Genomic DNA, 15,162 nt, shown 5'->3' with positions numbered 1-15,162 from the left:
GGCTTGCATTAATATAAATGGTAAAGTTAAACTTAGTGGATAATCAGTTCTGATTGTAAACATCCTCTAATGCTTTTTAATGTTGTCATTGGACCATTTTTGAAAGGAAGCCACTGCCTGGCTAGATTTAAACCCAAAGATTTTGTGAGACTTAGCTTATGTGGACTTACAATATGGCACTCAAAGCAAGGAAATATTTTCTAATAGCACAGATTTGAAAACATGATCTCAGATATGGAAATTCAGCTTTCTGGAACATATCATCACTTGGAGTAGTATACGTGTCTCTAAGAATATGTTTTTGGTTAACTAAATAACCACATTTAGAATCTAATCGTCCTTTTTCTAGGAAGACCTTTGTGAAGATTGATTAGTTGATGACTGTTGTCTATTAGGTTCTGGATAGCTATGCAGCCATAACTGTAAACTTCTACATAATCTCTTTTTATTTCACTAAGGAAAAAGCTGGCCCACGAGCTCACTTTTCTGGTTCGATGCTTCTAAAACACTTCCCCTTCCACCCTAAGTACATGAAGAAAAGTTTGTGTAGAAACTATTTCAGTCTCTGTTGAACTGCAGCTACCATAAATTGTGTATTTAGCAGCATAAAAGCTGGCCACGCTGCCCAACACTTTAGTACAGAAATAAAAGTAAATGCCACGTTAATGTCAAGCTCCATGCGTTAACTGGGAAGTCTGGCTCTTCCCTTTTAGAGATGTGGAACAGAAATACCCCAGTACATAAACCTTAAGCATCACTAGACTTCTGTTTATACCTCTATAATTAGAACTGAAATTCATTGTTCCATCCTGGCTGTTGGCAGAGGAGAGAACTGAGCTGGGGAGAACCAAGCTAGAGCAACAGTTCTGTCTAGGGAACATGAAGTGACTGGGAATCTGTGAAAAATATAAAATGTACCTTTGGTACACATCAATTTCTAGAGAGTACTGCAGTGGGTTTACTTTTTACTAAGTATCAAGACAATCCTTTTTAAAGAGATTGGGATTTTTGCTGTTTCCACCAGTGGGAACAGAATAGTTTTAATTTATCGTGGCCTTAACACACCTGATTTTGTGGTGGTGTGATCCTGGAACAAACAAAATGGAGAGAAAGAGGAATGTAAATCTATAGGAGATAGACTTGATCTTGGTGGATAGATAACTCATTGTGGGTGCTGTTTGTAGTAGTTAGCTACATGTTATGCTTAGTGTGATGTACTGTCTGTGTCTCCTGAGCTGAGGTCACTTGAGGACAGATTGGGAGTTTTTGCTTTAAGTGGTAGAGCAGTCAGGCTCACTGCCTTTACAGCGTGAACTATCATCCAGTGTGTCTGCATTAAAAACTGTTTTTGTGGGGTTAAGATCAATTATTTGTTTTTGCTTTGGATGCTTTGCATTCTTGCTCACGGCTGGGTTGGTGTTATGTGAGAAGGGAGGGTTGTGGCTTCATACTCATAGACTCATGTAGCTGCAGACATACTTTACCCAAAAAGTAAAACAGTCCAAAACCTCAGATCAAAAGATGAAGACATTTTTTTAAAACCTCAAACAAAAGCAATAAATGGAAATAAGGATTAACTTTGTCAATTTTCACCCCTCCCACAATAAATCACCAAAATCTTGGCTTTTATCTTAGATGGATAACACAATAGGCACTAGAGCACACCAACGTTACGCAAATACTTCATGTGCTATCAATTATTTTGGAAGGAGTCATCATCTGAGTTGTGAAATGCTTTGACCTTTTTTTTAAACGGAGAGTGCAGGAAGAGGAGAGTGTTTGTTAGGCTGACACATAGTTTCTCTTGTACTTGTGTGGGTATTTTTCAAAGTATTCAGAAGAACATGGCAGTGACTGGGGCTCTGGTCTCCACACCCAGCCCCTCCTGACCTGTGGAGTCACCTGGAGCCAGAGATGATTTCTTCTTAACTTGGTTTCCATACATGGCTGTCAGTGCTTTGATCTTCAAAATGAATCTTGCTGGGTAGGTGAAAGCTGAATTAAACGGGGTATTTTCCAGTCTGACTCTTCCATATCTCAGTATTGATTTCAGAGCAGGCAGTTGATGCACTGCAGCCAGCTGGGCACATGGACTCAAACTCCCTCTGAGGTGGCAGCAGCAGGACTGCAAACAGGGAGCTGACCCCAAACATCGTGACCAAACAGCACTCTATGCAAACCAGCTCATTTTATTATCAACTTCAGAGTTTATTAATTTATCAAACCAGGTCAAAGTGATACAAGTACATAAATAAGTACCGTAACAGACATACATCTCATGAATAGAATGCAAAACATGACACTGTGTATTTTGTTGTCTTTAGTGACCAGAAACCAGAAAAACGCAACACTGCATTTCACTAAATCTTGCTTATGATTGGTTTTCTGCTTTTCTTAAGAAGTGTTTATTATAAAATAAATACACAATCTGGATTCCACCAGTCCTGTCACAAATACAAAAAGCAGGTTGCTTTCCTCGTAAAAAAAATTACAAACACTGTACACTTTCCACTCAGTCTTTTTTCACCAGCTACTGCTACGAACAGACAATGCCTGTTAGGTGAGAAATAAACGGCTGGTCTTCTCACCAGAACACTACAGTTCCTCAGAACTTCTTCCTAAAGATTTATAATAAAATTTTACAGTCCTGCAGCACATTTCAACCCAGTAGATGCCATGTGCAATCAGTGCTTCTCATGCCAAACTGCTGCTTCTACAGTTACACTGCAGCTCTGGTGCAGTGAGGTCTTAGTGCCTTTGTTTAGATAAGCTACACCCCTTCCCAACACCAGGACAGGACTCATGGAAGCTGCAGTCCCCTGGAAAGGTGGCAGGACAGTTCACTTAATTCTCCTTTTAATGAACAGTGACAGAGGATTTCTCTTAGCCAGCTGTTCCTGCATTTCAACTTGCTGCACTTTCAAATGGCCTGATGCCCAAATCTTCCCTGCTCTCTGTCCAGGCCTAGGGACAGCAGGCTGGTCTGAGATCACCCTGTATGTTTTCTCCTAATTCCCTTCAGCCTTTCCCTCACCTTCCTGTCTGTTCTTCTCCCTTGCTCCTGTTTGTTGAGAATCTCTGCAGCATCCCCCCCCTTCCCGAGGCTCAGGCAGCACAGCCTGGCCCTGGGTGCCATGGGGAAGCCCGGTGCTGGGGCTGCATTGCTGATGGACACTGCCAGGCTCTGCTGCCCAAGCCAAGGATCCCTTACCATGGTGAAGCTCTGCCTGAAAAGGCTTTTGGCATTCAGTTCCAACCTCTCCCACAACTTCATCCCCTTAGGAATGTGGACACCCTTGAGTGCTGTCACTGGCAGAATGACAAACCTCCAAATCCTTGCTGTCACTGTTGATTTCACTCCCTGTGAAGCCCCAGCCCCTGGCTCAGGCCATTTCCATAAAGCTTTGTTTCCTAGCATGTGTTTAAACAGCGCTATTGCTGTCTGCTTGTGGAGCAGAAAACGGGAGGAAAAGCAGGCAGAGTCGCTTGCATCTTGGGATTTAATCCAACATTGCAGCCACGGGGAAGTGCAGGATTTTGGTGAGAACAGTTTTGAGATTGTTACAATTACCCTGCAGATGAAATTCACCTCTTAAACACACTGTAGACATGCTATACTAAATTTAACAGAATCTCTCAGATTTGAGTTTTTTTTCCCCAAGATAAAAGTTCTCACAACAAGCTTGTTGTGCTCTACAAGCCCATAGCTGTTTGGTGCTTGTCATGGGAGGGAGCCGTCCTTGAAACACGAGAATTGTTTCACAAAAATGCAGATCATGTTTGCAACAAATCAGAACAAATAAATTAAGTTCTGTCACAACTTTTAAGGCATTATTAATCGTGAGTTTTAATGCTTGAGGTGTTTTGAAAATACTGCAAGTGCTTCAGCACCTTCTGCCACGTCACTTTAGAAGGCGGTTTACCAGCCAAGGGCGTGTGTAAATAGGGCCCAGAAGAATGAAGTTATTAGGGTTATGATAGGGAGCTAACACTCTTAGAGAAGTGGGTGGAGGAAACAGCGAAAACCACTTAAAAGTGAACATTTGCTCCAATTGCTACAAAAATACAGTGATTGCCACTAACACCTGCTGTTCAGTTTATGGGCTTTGTTTGCTCAGCTAGAAGACATCATCCCAAAGGCAGGCTGCTAAGGAGTCTGGTAGTTTAAATCTGCTTTTTATGTCTCCAACATGAGTATTGTATCACTTGTATTTTTCCTCCACTACTACGAGAAATCCGTGAGTCATTTTAACACCAGAAATGGTATCAATTCAGGACAGGACATAATGCTCACCACAGCTCCTGCACATTTATTAGGTGTCCTTCTTTTCATTAGTTTGAATGACTTGCCAAATAATAATTGCAAAAATGCTCTGTTTTCTCTTCTTTACTTGTAAAGAAATGCAGCTCTAGGAAAGCACAGTCTTTCCTCCTTCCCCCACAGGAACACAGAGCCTTGTAGTCTTTTGGAGGAGATATTTGAGCAGTTGACACAGACCACTACACATAAAGCAGCAAATTTGCTGTGCATGATGTGAATAATTACTGCATTATAGTTTTGGGGTTTAGGGCAACTGTTGACTTAAGCAAAATAAGCCTGCAGTCCAGCTGCAGATCCAAGTTTTCATAAGTTTTCTTGTGTTTTTCCCTCCAATGCTGTCTCCCTTAACAGTGACCCTTTTCAGGTTTTTCAAGGTACAAAACCTTTACCAAATCCTCGAGCTCAGTCCTGCACACTCTGCTTTCACACATTTGGCTGATCTGAGCTTCTCCCTCGCTAAATATTTTCCACTGGCCTGAAAACAAAAACACAAAGGAGACAGATATTGACTTAGAAAAGGGCACAGGGACTTTGAAGACATTTACAAGAACTCTGCAAACCAACTGATTCACAATGGTCAAAGAGGGAATGTCCAATCCTCCCATGGAAAATATTCAAAGCATCTTACAACCATGTAACATATTCCATGCAAAATGACTTTGTTAAGAAAAGAAATATGGATCAGAATATTACTATGTTCTTTAATCAAGCAGTCCTGTAAGTTGGCTCTATTTATCCAACCATTTTATGACACTGGACACCCTGGTAAACCAAAGCATTTAAAAGTTGGGAAGCAACACAGCTAAATGTTTCATGTGCTGTGAACTCCTCTTACCTGTGTGTAATACAATGTGCGATGGAAATTAATATTTCTGCACATTTATGACAATGTTAATAGAAATACATGCTGTCCCGGTAACCAGAACACTACATTACAGATAACAACGACAAGCTTATTGACAGCAAAGAATTTGGGAATTTTTTATATGAAAACACATCTGTATCTCAATAGGTCTGTAACAATTAGGAATATTTTATTTCTGGAAAAAAGACTTTTTAACTAGAAAAAAAAATAGAGAAAAGTACAAGTTGTAATGCAAAAGAACTAGGAATTAAAAATATCTACATCTTAACTCAGTTAGCAAATTAGCTGAATTAATAATTGTTAACGAGTGCCACAATCCCAAACTGGATGAAATACAAAAACCAATTGAATCAAGAGTGATAAAAGAAGTACATGTCCTTTCATAAAACACATTTTAATAATGAAGATGCTGTTAAGAACATAGGAAAGTAATCTTTCAAATACAACATAAGCGTATGTAGAACCCCTTTAAAAATATCTGAATTTTTCCCTTCTAAATTGCTTTTGAAAACACTGGGGTAACTTGACATGTTACATAAATAAATCCAAATTCTGCAGCTGTGCTGACATTAGTCATATTTCAGACTTATGCTAGCATGGGCAGAAAAGATCCTATATTGTACTTTATCAAAACACAGAGACTGAGACAGCATGCACATGAACTACTGTCATACGTATCTATATTTTAAATTGCTGTATTTTGATTACTCAAATCTAAACTTATCAAATATTGTGATCATATACCAGAGGAAAATTCAGTACACCCCTTTGACTGGGCTGAGTAACAGAGAATGTTTTTCATGGCTATGATTATATGGAGAGTAGAAACCTCAAAAAGTCAGACTTTTACTTACTAAGGGTTGTCCTTGTTATCAGCTTGAAGTAAGGAAGTCCTTCAAATTCTCTCTTGGACAATTTTTCAACATAGAAGTGACGCAGAATCCCTTCAGCGAAGAAATGAGAAGTGCATGTTACTGGAAATGTGCCATTGTTCTAAACCTGGAGTGCTGTCCTGCCTTTTCGTAAAATTTTCAGTCTATTCTCTTTTAACTTCTGTTTCTCCGTCCCCCTGGGTTTTTTGTCTGTTCCTCTGTAAATCCTCCTGTGAAACTGGGATTGCAGTGAGTTTGTGAGGGGTGTGAGAATTAGCCAATTCTTTCCCAAAATACTGGAAATTTTAAGACTCGTAACACTCCTTATTGTGAGTAAATGTTACATTACAATAGGAGCCAAAAGTCCCAGTGTCTTGGAGAAAAACAGCATAATTCTGCAGTCAGATACCATTTTGAGCCAGCAGCCAACAGGACTGTCAAATCACTATTAGGCTTTGTGGCTTTTTAACACACAGGGTGGTTGTGAACCATCCAATGCTCTGTGATTTGTTTTCTGCTCTCACTTTGGCCTTGGCTTTCTCCTTTAAAGCATTTAGAGATGTCTCATTTCCATGCAAAAGGGTGCACTATGTGAGGGTTTCCTATGGGATCATATGCTTTTTGCTTAAAGCAGACAGAAACGATTTTTATGAGGCTGGAGATAATTTTCATTACACTGAAAGTTCACAGTTTGCTTTGGGCTTCTGAATGCTTCTCTATTTTGTTCTAATTTTACCAGTTAGTTTAGTAAAATATACTGTTTCCATCCTTAACAGAATTTTTGCCCATATTCTCTATCTACCATCATGGGTGTGTCATCACTAGGGCAGACAGGGCAGACCGATTTCAATGCAAAGCTTTTTGGTCCATCCCAAACAAGGCTCTCCAGGCACTTGGTTCAAACCCTACTACCCATTTATTGCACTAAATTACACACAGTAATACTGAAAACCTGTTTGGCACGGTGCTTTTGCTCCCAGTGAAGGGTAGGAGTTAGCAGAACTACAGCTTTGTGTGTTTGTAATGAATTTTGTACAGAAAAATTGGAGTTTGTTGGAGGTGGCTGTAGTAGTGATACCCTAAAGAGCCAAAGGAACAGCAATCTCAAAATGCTTGGATCTGTAAACTGTCCTGGGATTCTAATGGAAGATAATACACCGTTTAAAGAAAGAACTTGCTCAACTCACCTTTTCTAATTGTCCACACATGTATTTCTATTTGAGGTGGCTTTTCAGTCTCTATTGCAATTTTCCTGATGGTTTCTCCTTCCTCTGTGAAAGTGGATTCATAGACAGGAAACGTCTCTTTCCCACAGAAGTAATCTTTGTTGTCAAAGGTTTGACTTGGCACATCTTCTGTTTAAAAGCCAAAAAGGACAGAACACATACTACAGCTATAATCAAGTCCTCCAGAATTTCCCTGGCATCAATAGCCAAGAATGATTAGTTTGAAAGTTGAGTGTTCATTTGTATGGCCACACAAATCCATCTCCAGCTGTTAACACAGACACTTAACTGTGTTCTGCTCTGCCAGCTTCTGCTAGCCTGTCCACGGTGGCAAGACAGTATTTATGTTTATAATCCAGTTTCCTAAGAAATGAGCTGTGTACAATAATGTGGTCTGGGAAAGCCTCACAAGCTGTGAACCTGTTGTCTACGTTTCAAGCATATGTAAAATTATGTTAGAAATCTCAGGGAAATAAAAGCAGTAAATGAAAATTGGTGGTTGGTTAGAGTGAAGAGACCCGAATTCATGTTTTGCTGAGGAAAAGAATCCATGAGGTTTGCATTTTGCCTGGCAGCAGTCTGTGGCCAGTGCAAGCCTGAGCCAGCCACAGAGCACATTATCTCCTGCCCACCTGGTAAAGGTGTAGAGCATAAAGAGAAATTAAATTATTCTGTTTGCCAAATGAAAGTTGGACAGGAATATAAGAAAGATGACGCAGCTTAGAGGCTCAGACCACCATTTGTGGAAACACCTAATAATTAATACATCTCCACATGTACAAGACAGACTGCAGGAGAAGGTTCAGCTTTCTTAAAAATGGGCACATAGGATCTCAAAAACCAAGGCAGTAACCTCCTTTTCGCCATTAATTTTTCTATTGAAGCCTGTTAGCTAGGCTTTGTTGGCTGCTCTTCCAGTGAAAGCTGTGGATCTCTGCTTCAAGGTATCCAAAAGACCTGGATCCACACCTCCTGCCTGCCTACTGCCACTGCATTGTGGTTTTTTCCCCGTAAGCAAGACGAGCAGGAGAAGATGGGAAGTGTGAATTCTACCAATGTTTCTACACATGGCTGAGCAGCTCATTTCCTCAGAGCATTCTTGCCCAGTGCATCACCAAACAAACTCACAGATGGTACATAAGGGAACTGGACAGTCCTTTACCTTTTGCATTACATGAAACATGGCTTTTCATTTGGCAAACCATCAGCAGCATCCTTTTAGGAGATTTTTCACTAGCTGCAAGCATTTATTGTAGTAATGTCTACATAAGTTTTATCGTTAGTGCAGCATAGACACGATGCTAAATCTGTGATAAGTTAGTATTTATTTTAAGGATTAAGTTATGCAACTGACACCAATCAGAGTTTTGAATCCTTCTGGTACATTTTAAAAAGCAGAAATGATGTTCTCTCCACGTGGATTTTACAAGCTAGAAAATGATATAAAGGCTCTGTGGGCACCGTGGTGGGGGAAGGATGGGAATCTTTTGGCAGCAATGAACTTTCTGTATACATTTCTGTAATACTCTCTTTGGAAATGAGCATCAGGAAGTCATGTTAACAGCAGAGAGAAAGGCAGTGACTGCTCAGGACATGTGCCAGCAGCACGTCCCCTGTGTGAGGAGCAGCAGCAAGAGGAGAGGTGGCCGGGCAGCTCTGCCTGTGTCACACACTGGGACGTGGCACAGCTGCTGCTGTTCACATCAGAGCCTGTGACCAGGAGGCTTCAGCCAAGCCCTTCAACATGCACAGCAAAAAGGTGGTCTGTGATCAACTTTGTTTTACCTGGACAGACTTTACAGCATTTTCCTTCTACTTTCTGAGGGTATTTGCAGGGATATTGTTCTGGACAGTGAATTTTCTTACATTCTTGTTTGGTGATGTTGCAGGTGCACAACACACACTCTACGATTCCAAAGGCCCGCAGACTGGGATGCCAAGATTCACCATGTGAGTATGTTTTGCCATTTGAAACACAGACTACAGAGGAAAAGAAAAAGAAAAGTACAGCTGGAAAAGGTGTGTTCATTGGCTACCCATCTATAAATATTCATTTGATTCATGCACATTTGTTTAAAGTAATGTCTCCTTACATCATCTGCTAGCAACTCAGGCCCATTTCTCTGCTTGATAATTTTAACTTGTAGTTCCTTTACTTAAAATGAGTTTTCTGAGCAGTTTTTCCTCGATGCCAATTCTGCTGATGCTGATGTCCATTATGTTTTGAGGAAAACAGTGAAGGTGTCTGAGCCAAAGTGTCTGACTAACTCCCCACCAGTTCATGCATTTCAGTTATGCATTAACCAGCTTAGAAAACTCCCTCCATCCCCTCGTTTTCTCCGTCCACACACAGGACACAGCCTGCTGCAGTGGTTTTGGTTGCATTTGAATTGAATTGGCAGATGAGAGCTTCATGTCATTTGCTACTGAGTCGTCTGCACAGCTCCATTTGCTGAACCTGGCCCTTGCAGTGAGAGCAATGCTGTCAGTGCATGGATTAATGATACCTGGGCCTTTCACTGCTGGTACGTAAGAGTTCTGCCACACAGCACACAGAACAAGCCACAGAATACTTGCAAAATGAAGGGTAATTCCTTTGTGGAAATATGAATGTCAATAGGTATATATATCCATTTGGCTTTTGGAATCACAAGAAAACATGAAAAGATGCATACGGGACTGAAATTTTATTCCAAAAGCTTCTAAGAACTTCAGAATATTTATTCATCAGAGCCCCTGGGAGTCAGAGAAATACAGCTGACACAAAGAGAGTGGAAAAATCCATGCCTGGTAGAAGCCACTTTGGGTCACCCAGCAGTTGATGGGAATTAAATCACTTTACACCATGTTTCCATTTGTCCTATAAATCCTACTTCTTTCTTTTTAAATATTTTATAAACACAAAGAAAAATGCAAACTAATCCTAACAAGGTGAAAGAAAGGGCACTGCCTGATTTCTAAAAGCAACAAAAGTGAAGTTGGGATGTGTTGTAAATATTTCCAATTCTTCTAATATGCCATCATTTTTATTAATGTTTTTATTTGTAAAATATGTTCCTATTTTGCCTGTAACTTTCAAAAGCAATTTAATTTTTATCTGTAATCTGAAATTTATATCTAACTGGTAACAGATGTAACCAACTGGTTTATACTTTAGTGAGTTACTGAGATTTATGGGGAGCGTTTTTTGCAATGTCTTTTGTGAGCTTATGCTATCATTTGGTTTATAATTTACTACTTTTTAACTCTTTCTTAAGACAGGGGTTTTTTTTAGAGGTAGGAAACAGTTTTGTTTCCCAAATAAAAGGGAAGTTTTATCTGTATACCAAGGACATGGGAGAAAAAACTATAAATGAAGAAACTGGTAAGTACTCAGCTGCTCAGCAGGTTTCTTACATGCTTAAATAGCATTTTATTACTAATTGTGTGCTTACGTGGACTTCTTTTCCCCCAGCCAGAGTTCTCCAGATCCTTTATGGACATAAATACTTCCTGAGTTCTCCCTGACAGGGGAAGGGATAATTCATGACATTGTATGGATATATACTCTCTGTCTTTTAAGGGTTGTTTGACACAGAACAATTAAATAAATACTCTGAGATAGCAGATGAAGCCTCTGGTAGAAGCCAAATACTGGCAAATAACTTTTAGTTATGTTTTTAGTGCTCTTCCTGCCCAGAATGATAAATCTGTATCCACACAACCACACAGTATTTGCATGTCAGGAGAGTTGTTGTGTGTTTACTTTTTAACTTGCTGAAATGTGTCTCAAGGGATATTAATGTGCATTAATTAATAAAACACTTGTTAATTGCACAGGAACAAAAGAAAACACATGGTCAGCATTCCTGTTTCCATCATGGGGATCTCTCAGACACTCCCCAGGCAGCGAGTGTCTGAAGTTACAGTGCATCCAGGAATCTGCTGTTCCTCTCCGTGCCCTTTATTTGCTGGAACAAGTCAGTTAGAAAGTGCTTTGATGATGTCTTCATGTGTGAATTACATGTCAAAGACATTGCACTGCCTGGAGATTCCTGCTCCTACATCCACCATAAAACACTGGCATGATCTGAATGCTTTTTCATGCTTGTTCAGGTGGATAATAAAGATCCTATAGCCAACATTCCTTCTGTTAGTTAATACCTTAAAAGATTAGTTGGCCCTCATACAAGGGATTTTAACTCTTTGTGGGTAGTTTCTAAGTGTATGCTGACTGGTATTTGTGGACAGATGCTCTTCTGAGCATGTGTTTTTACAGCTATTTCTTTTAAAACTTCCCAGGCCTGTTCCTGCAGACCTCTGTTCACTGAGGTGCACCCCCTGTGGCAACTGAGCATCCCGCCCTTCTTACTGTACAAAACCTGCTGTCCCACTAACTGGTGAACTGATATTTTCCCTTTAATTTTGTCCTTCCTGTAATGCATGAGGAATATGACTTGGATACGGTTTGCCACATGGGCTTAAAATTCTGTTGTCCTCAAAATGTGGCACGTCCTGTATTCTATTAGCAGAAGGCACTGAAGGATTCTTAGAGTGAGATTCATTACGTTGGTTAAATTTGCCTTTCTACAGCTCAGGCATCCAGTGCAGGCTAATTGTCTACTCCGCCTCTTGTGATGGTCACAGGGGAGGAAGGTCATCCCTTGTATCCCACTGTCTCAGGAAACTTGTTTAAGGTGGGGGAGGACATGAGACTGTCATTCATGAGGATAATTTGCTAAGTCTCAGAGGCAGAAAACCTCCTGATACTGTGGCAAAGCTTTATGGTGTGAGATTTGCAGGGCACTTGAAATATAAACTGTTAACAGCTATAAAAGTTACAAAATAGGAGAGAGTGTTAAGGAAATAACTACAGTTTCCTCCAGGACAAGGCACTGTGGGAACAGGTTGGTGAATCTAAAGGCATTGTGGTGTCCTTTGTGGCACAAAGCACTCAATTCCCTGGCAGCCACCACATGAGCTGTGGGTTATAGTGTTACGAGGCACAATCCCACAAAGCAACTCAGAGAGCATCACTGCTTTTGCAGGGTGAAATGCATTGTTGTACACATAGGCAGAACGGATCTCAGTCAAGAAGGAATTTCATTTCCTCAATAGCTTATTGCTTTTGCCTCCCTGATTAGCACTGGATTTCTCAATACCAGTGTGAAGTTCCAAGACTCTGCTGTATATTTTGAGAGGTCTTTCTGAGCTCTAGGTGTTTCCTGACCCGGAGCAATTCTGTGAGAAGTGCTTGTCTTTACCTCGGCCGTGCTTGTGCTTGTTGTTGATGACGATTTGTACGATGGTTCCCGAGGCCTGCTGGGGGTCTGGGAGCACTCCACGGTTACTCCTGGCACTGGGGAATCGTGGGATGTTCACCACCTGCCTGGCAGAGCTAGGGGACAGCTCATAGTGGGAGCGATGGTAGGAGTGTCTCTGTTTGGAGACAGAGAGAAAGCAGGAGAGGAAATGTCTCATTCCAGTGAACAAGGGTTTTATGCTGGGCTAAAAGTAGGTGTAGTAGTGCACAGCTTGTTTTCTAGAGCAGAAACACTGCTTCTTTTCAGAGAATCATTTTCCAAAATGCCCATGAACCTGAAGGTTTCATATTACATCCCTTATTTTATAGACATGATTCTTCCCACTCACCCAAACATCTGCTGGTTCATGTATTTAGCAGTGCACCTAAAAGCCCTCAGATTCTCTCCAAATGCTGTTATAAAAATCATCTCTTGAGCAGTAAGTTGTTAATGGATACTTTTATCACCAAAGACAGCGAAGTCCTATAGCAAATATACGTGTGTATGTGAACTGGGAATCAAGTATTTGCCATCATTATTTAAAAGCAATTCTTGCATAGCAAACACATACTGTCAAATTTTATTCTTACAGAGCACATGCAGAAAAAAACCAAATCCAGACACTTCAGGAGCTCCTGCTCTAATTCAGCATTATTCATGAATTCAGGCTGAGTGAAAGAAACCTATTTTGGGCTAGATTCACAGAAGCCAGGATGAGGCAGGAGGTCTTCAGACCCATTATCATCCTTTTCTCTTTTTTCCCCAATGCACTGCCATGCACAGCACAGCAAGAAAGCAGCTTTAAACTGTAGGTGCCACTTACAGCTTCCCTGTTGGCTGGCTGCCTGAAGATGTCTCCATCAGAGTGTTCCCAAGATAATTCTCCATCTCCTGTACATGAGGGAGAACAGGATCCATTAGAGGAGTAACTCTGCAACACCTTGGGAGATACAGAGGGGAAAAGTCTCACCTGGCTTTACAGCTGTGTTAGGGTCTAGTCAGTAGCAGAGGAATGAATATGAGAATCAGCACATTTTGATAGTAATATACTTGGCCATGCAGGGTGCAGAAACTGCCTCACAGTTTCCTCCCCATGAGCTGTGCTAGATCTTTGCAAATATTCTGTTTAGGTTTGCATTTCACAGAAAACACAGAGGAGGGATAAAAGAGCTTCTGCCATATTGAAAAGGACAAGGTAGGTTATGAGATAAATGATCATTTTTACATTTTTTAAAAACACCAGTAGACAGGAGAATACATGAAAAAAAGCCCTGGATGACTGCAGACAGTGGTTTGCCTCTGGTGCATAATCTGGTGCATAATCTCACCTCTCATATGGAACTTGAACTTACCTCTGCAAACTGGACAGCAGGACTCTGGAACAGAAACTGGGACAGAGCAAGTTAATTTGGGACAAGTCTTCAGTCCACAGTACACATTTCCTTCCTGCCAGTAAAACACAAAAGGGAATATAGGAGGAGTCATCGATTGTCTGGTACTGTATATTCATTTCTTTATGGACATGCTTAAATCTGTGTTTACATAAATGCCAACTCTATGCAAAAGCAGAATATTAGATAAGAATTGTCTGTTCAGTACTTGGCCGATGAAATTCTTAGCTCATGAAGAATATGTTGATGATTTTATGAGAGGAAGTAGAGAGCTGCCAACAGTTGATAGTGAAGAGCTGGTTGGATTGAGAGGGATGTTTTAGTTCAGACACTGGCTCTGAAGAGTCACTGGGTGACTGCTCAAATATACTGGATTTGAATTGTGACATCTCAGGAATGGCTCTGTGGCCCAGTGCCAGTTCAGAGCTGTCCCATCCCAGCCTTGGGGCTCTTTACTTATCAGCTCAGTCTGAATGAAATCAGTCATTGGTTTAGTGCTCTAGTTTCCATTTAGGTTGAAGGGAAATATTCTATATATGCCAAGCAGCAATATTTCACCTGCTGCCTCTGCACCGTAAGCTCAGTTACAGCAGATGCAGGGAAGGCATTGTGCACTGTGTTTAAGAGATCATCTGGCATTTATTTACCAGGCACTGCACACTAGCTCAGAGCACTCTCCTGAGTTTCAGCATTAATTCTCAATTCCCAGCCTTTGCTATGCATTGCTTATATTTCAATGTCACATCTTCTAGAAAGGAGAACTGGAGCATACACAGAGCAGGGATCTGTCAAGTCATGTTACTTACTGAGCAGCTGCACTGGGCACACTGGTTTGCTTGCCTGTTTTGGAAAAGCCCCTCAGCCACAAACATTTCTCCATGGTGGTAGGTGGTGCCATTGTATTCACAGGATTTCCCGGTGATTTTGCTGCTGACTGAGAAAAGGGAGTCTTCTGGAAGCAAGGGGAAAGGAACATTTCACGCAAATGTTCTTGATAATTCACAATGTCATAAACACGGGAGAAAAAGTCTCCCTTCTCCCTAATTTCTCTTTCCTATAGAAGGACAAGTTTCGTCATGCTGGGAAGTACAAGTGGTATGCTACTATCTTGCTGAACTTTGGTAAAATCACACTTCGAGGTGACTGTCCCAGTTAATCCTGGGATGCTGATGGCCAGCTGCAGTGCCAGCACTAATGGCCCTTCT

At 40.9% G+C, this 15,162-nt stretch overlaps 1 protein-coding gene across 3 annotated transcripts in view; it reads right to left on the bottom strand.

The window, feature by feature from the left end:
- Window positions 1–2,187: 2,187 nt before the first annotated feature.
- The window catches only part of CHRDL1 (chordin like 1), a 30,006-nt gene continuing 17,031 nt past the window's right edge, over window positions 2,188–15,162 (bottom strand). The window contains exons 5-12 of one of the 3 annotated variants that reach the window (XM_066202594.1): window positions 14,764–14,906; window positions 13,919–14,012; window positions 13,390–13,457; window positions 12,528–12,702; window positions 9,070–9,264; window positions 7,246–7,413; window positions 6,041–6,130; window positions 2,188–4,796 (exon numbers count right to left, since the gene is read on the bottom strand). In XM_066202594.1, coding sequence (XP_066058691.1) covers window positions 4,666–4,796; window positions 6,041–6,130; window positions 7,246–7,413; window positions 9,070–9,264; window positions 12,528–12,702; window positions 13,390–13,457; window positions 13,919–14,012; window positions 14,764–14,906 — 1,064 coding nt within the window. In that variant the 3' untranslated portion in view covers window positions 2,188–4,665. Of the gene's footprint in view, window positions 4,797–6,040; window positions 6,131–7,245; window positions 7,414–9,069; window positions 9,265–12,527; window positions 12,703–13,389; window positions 13,458–13,918; window positions 14,013–14,763; window positions 14,910–15,162 lie in introns of all 3 variants that reach the window. The other 2 variants (XM_066202593.1, XM_066202595.1) reach the window with 2 other exon arrangements.

Source organism: Chamaea fasciata, unplaced genomic scaffold, assembly GCF_029207755.1.
Source record: "Chamaea fasciata isolate MVZ Bird 193981 ecotype frontalis unplaced genomic scaffold, bChaFas1.0.hap1 SCAF_22, whole genome shotgun sequence".
Lineage (NCBI taxonomy): Eukaryota > Metazoa > Chordata > Aves > Passeriformes > Sylviidae > Chamaea > Chamaea fasciata.
Note: the sequence above shows the minus strand (reverse complement) of the source record. Positions and strands in the feature narration are given on the sequence as shown.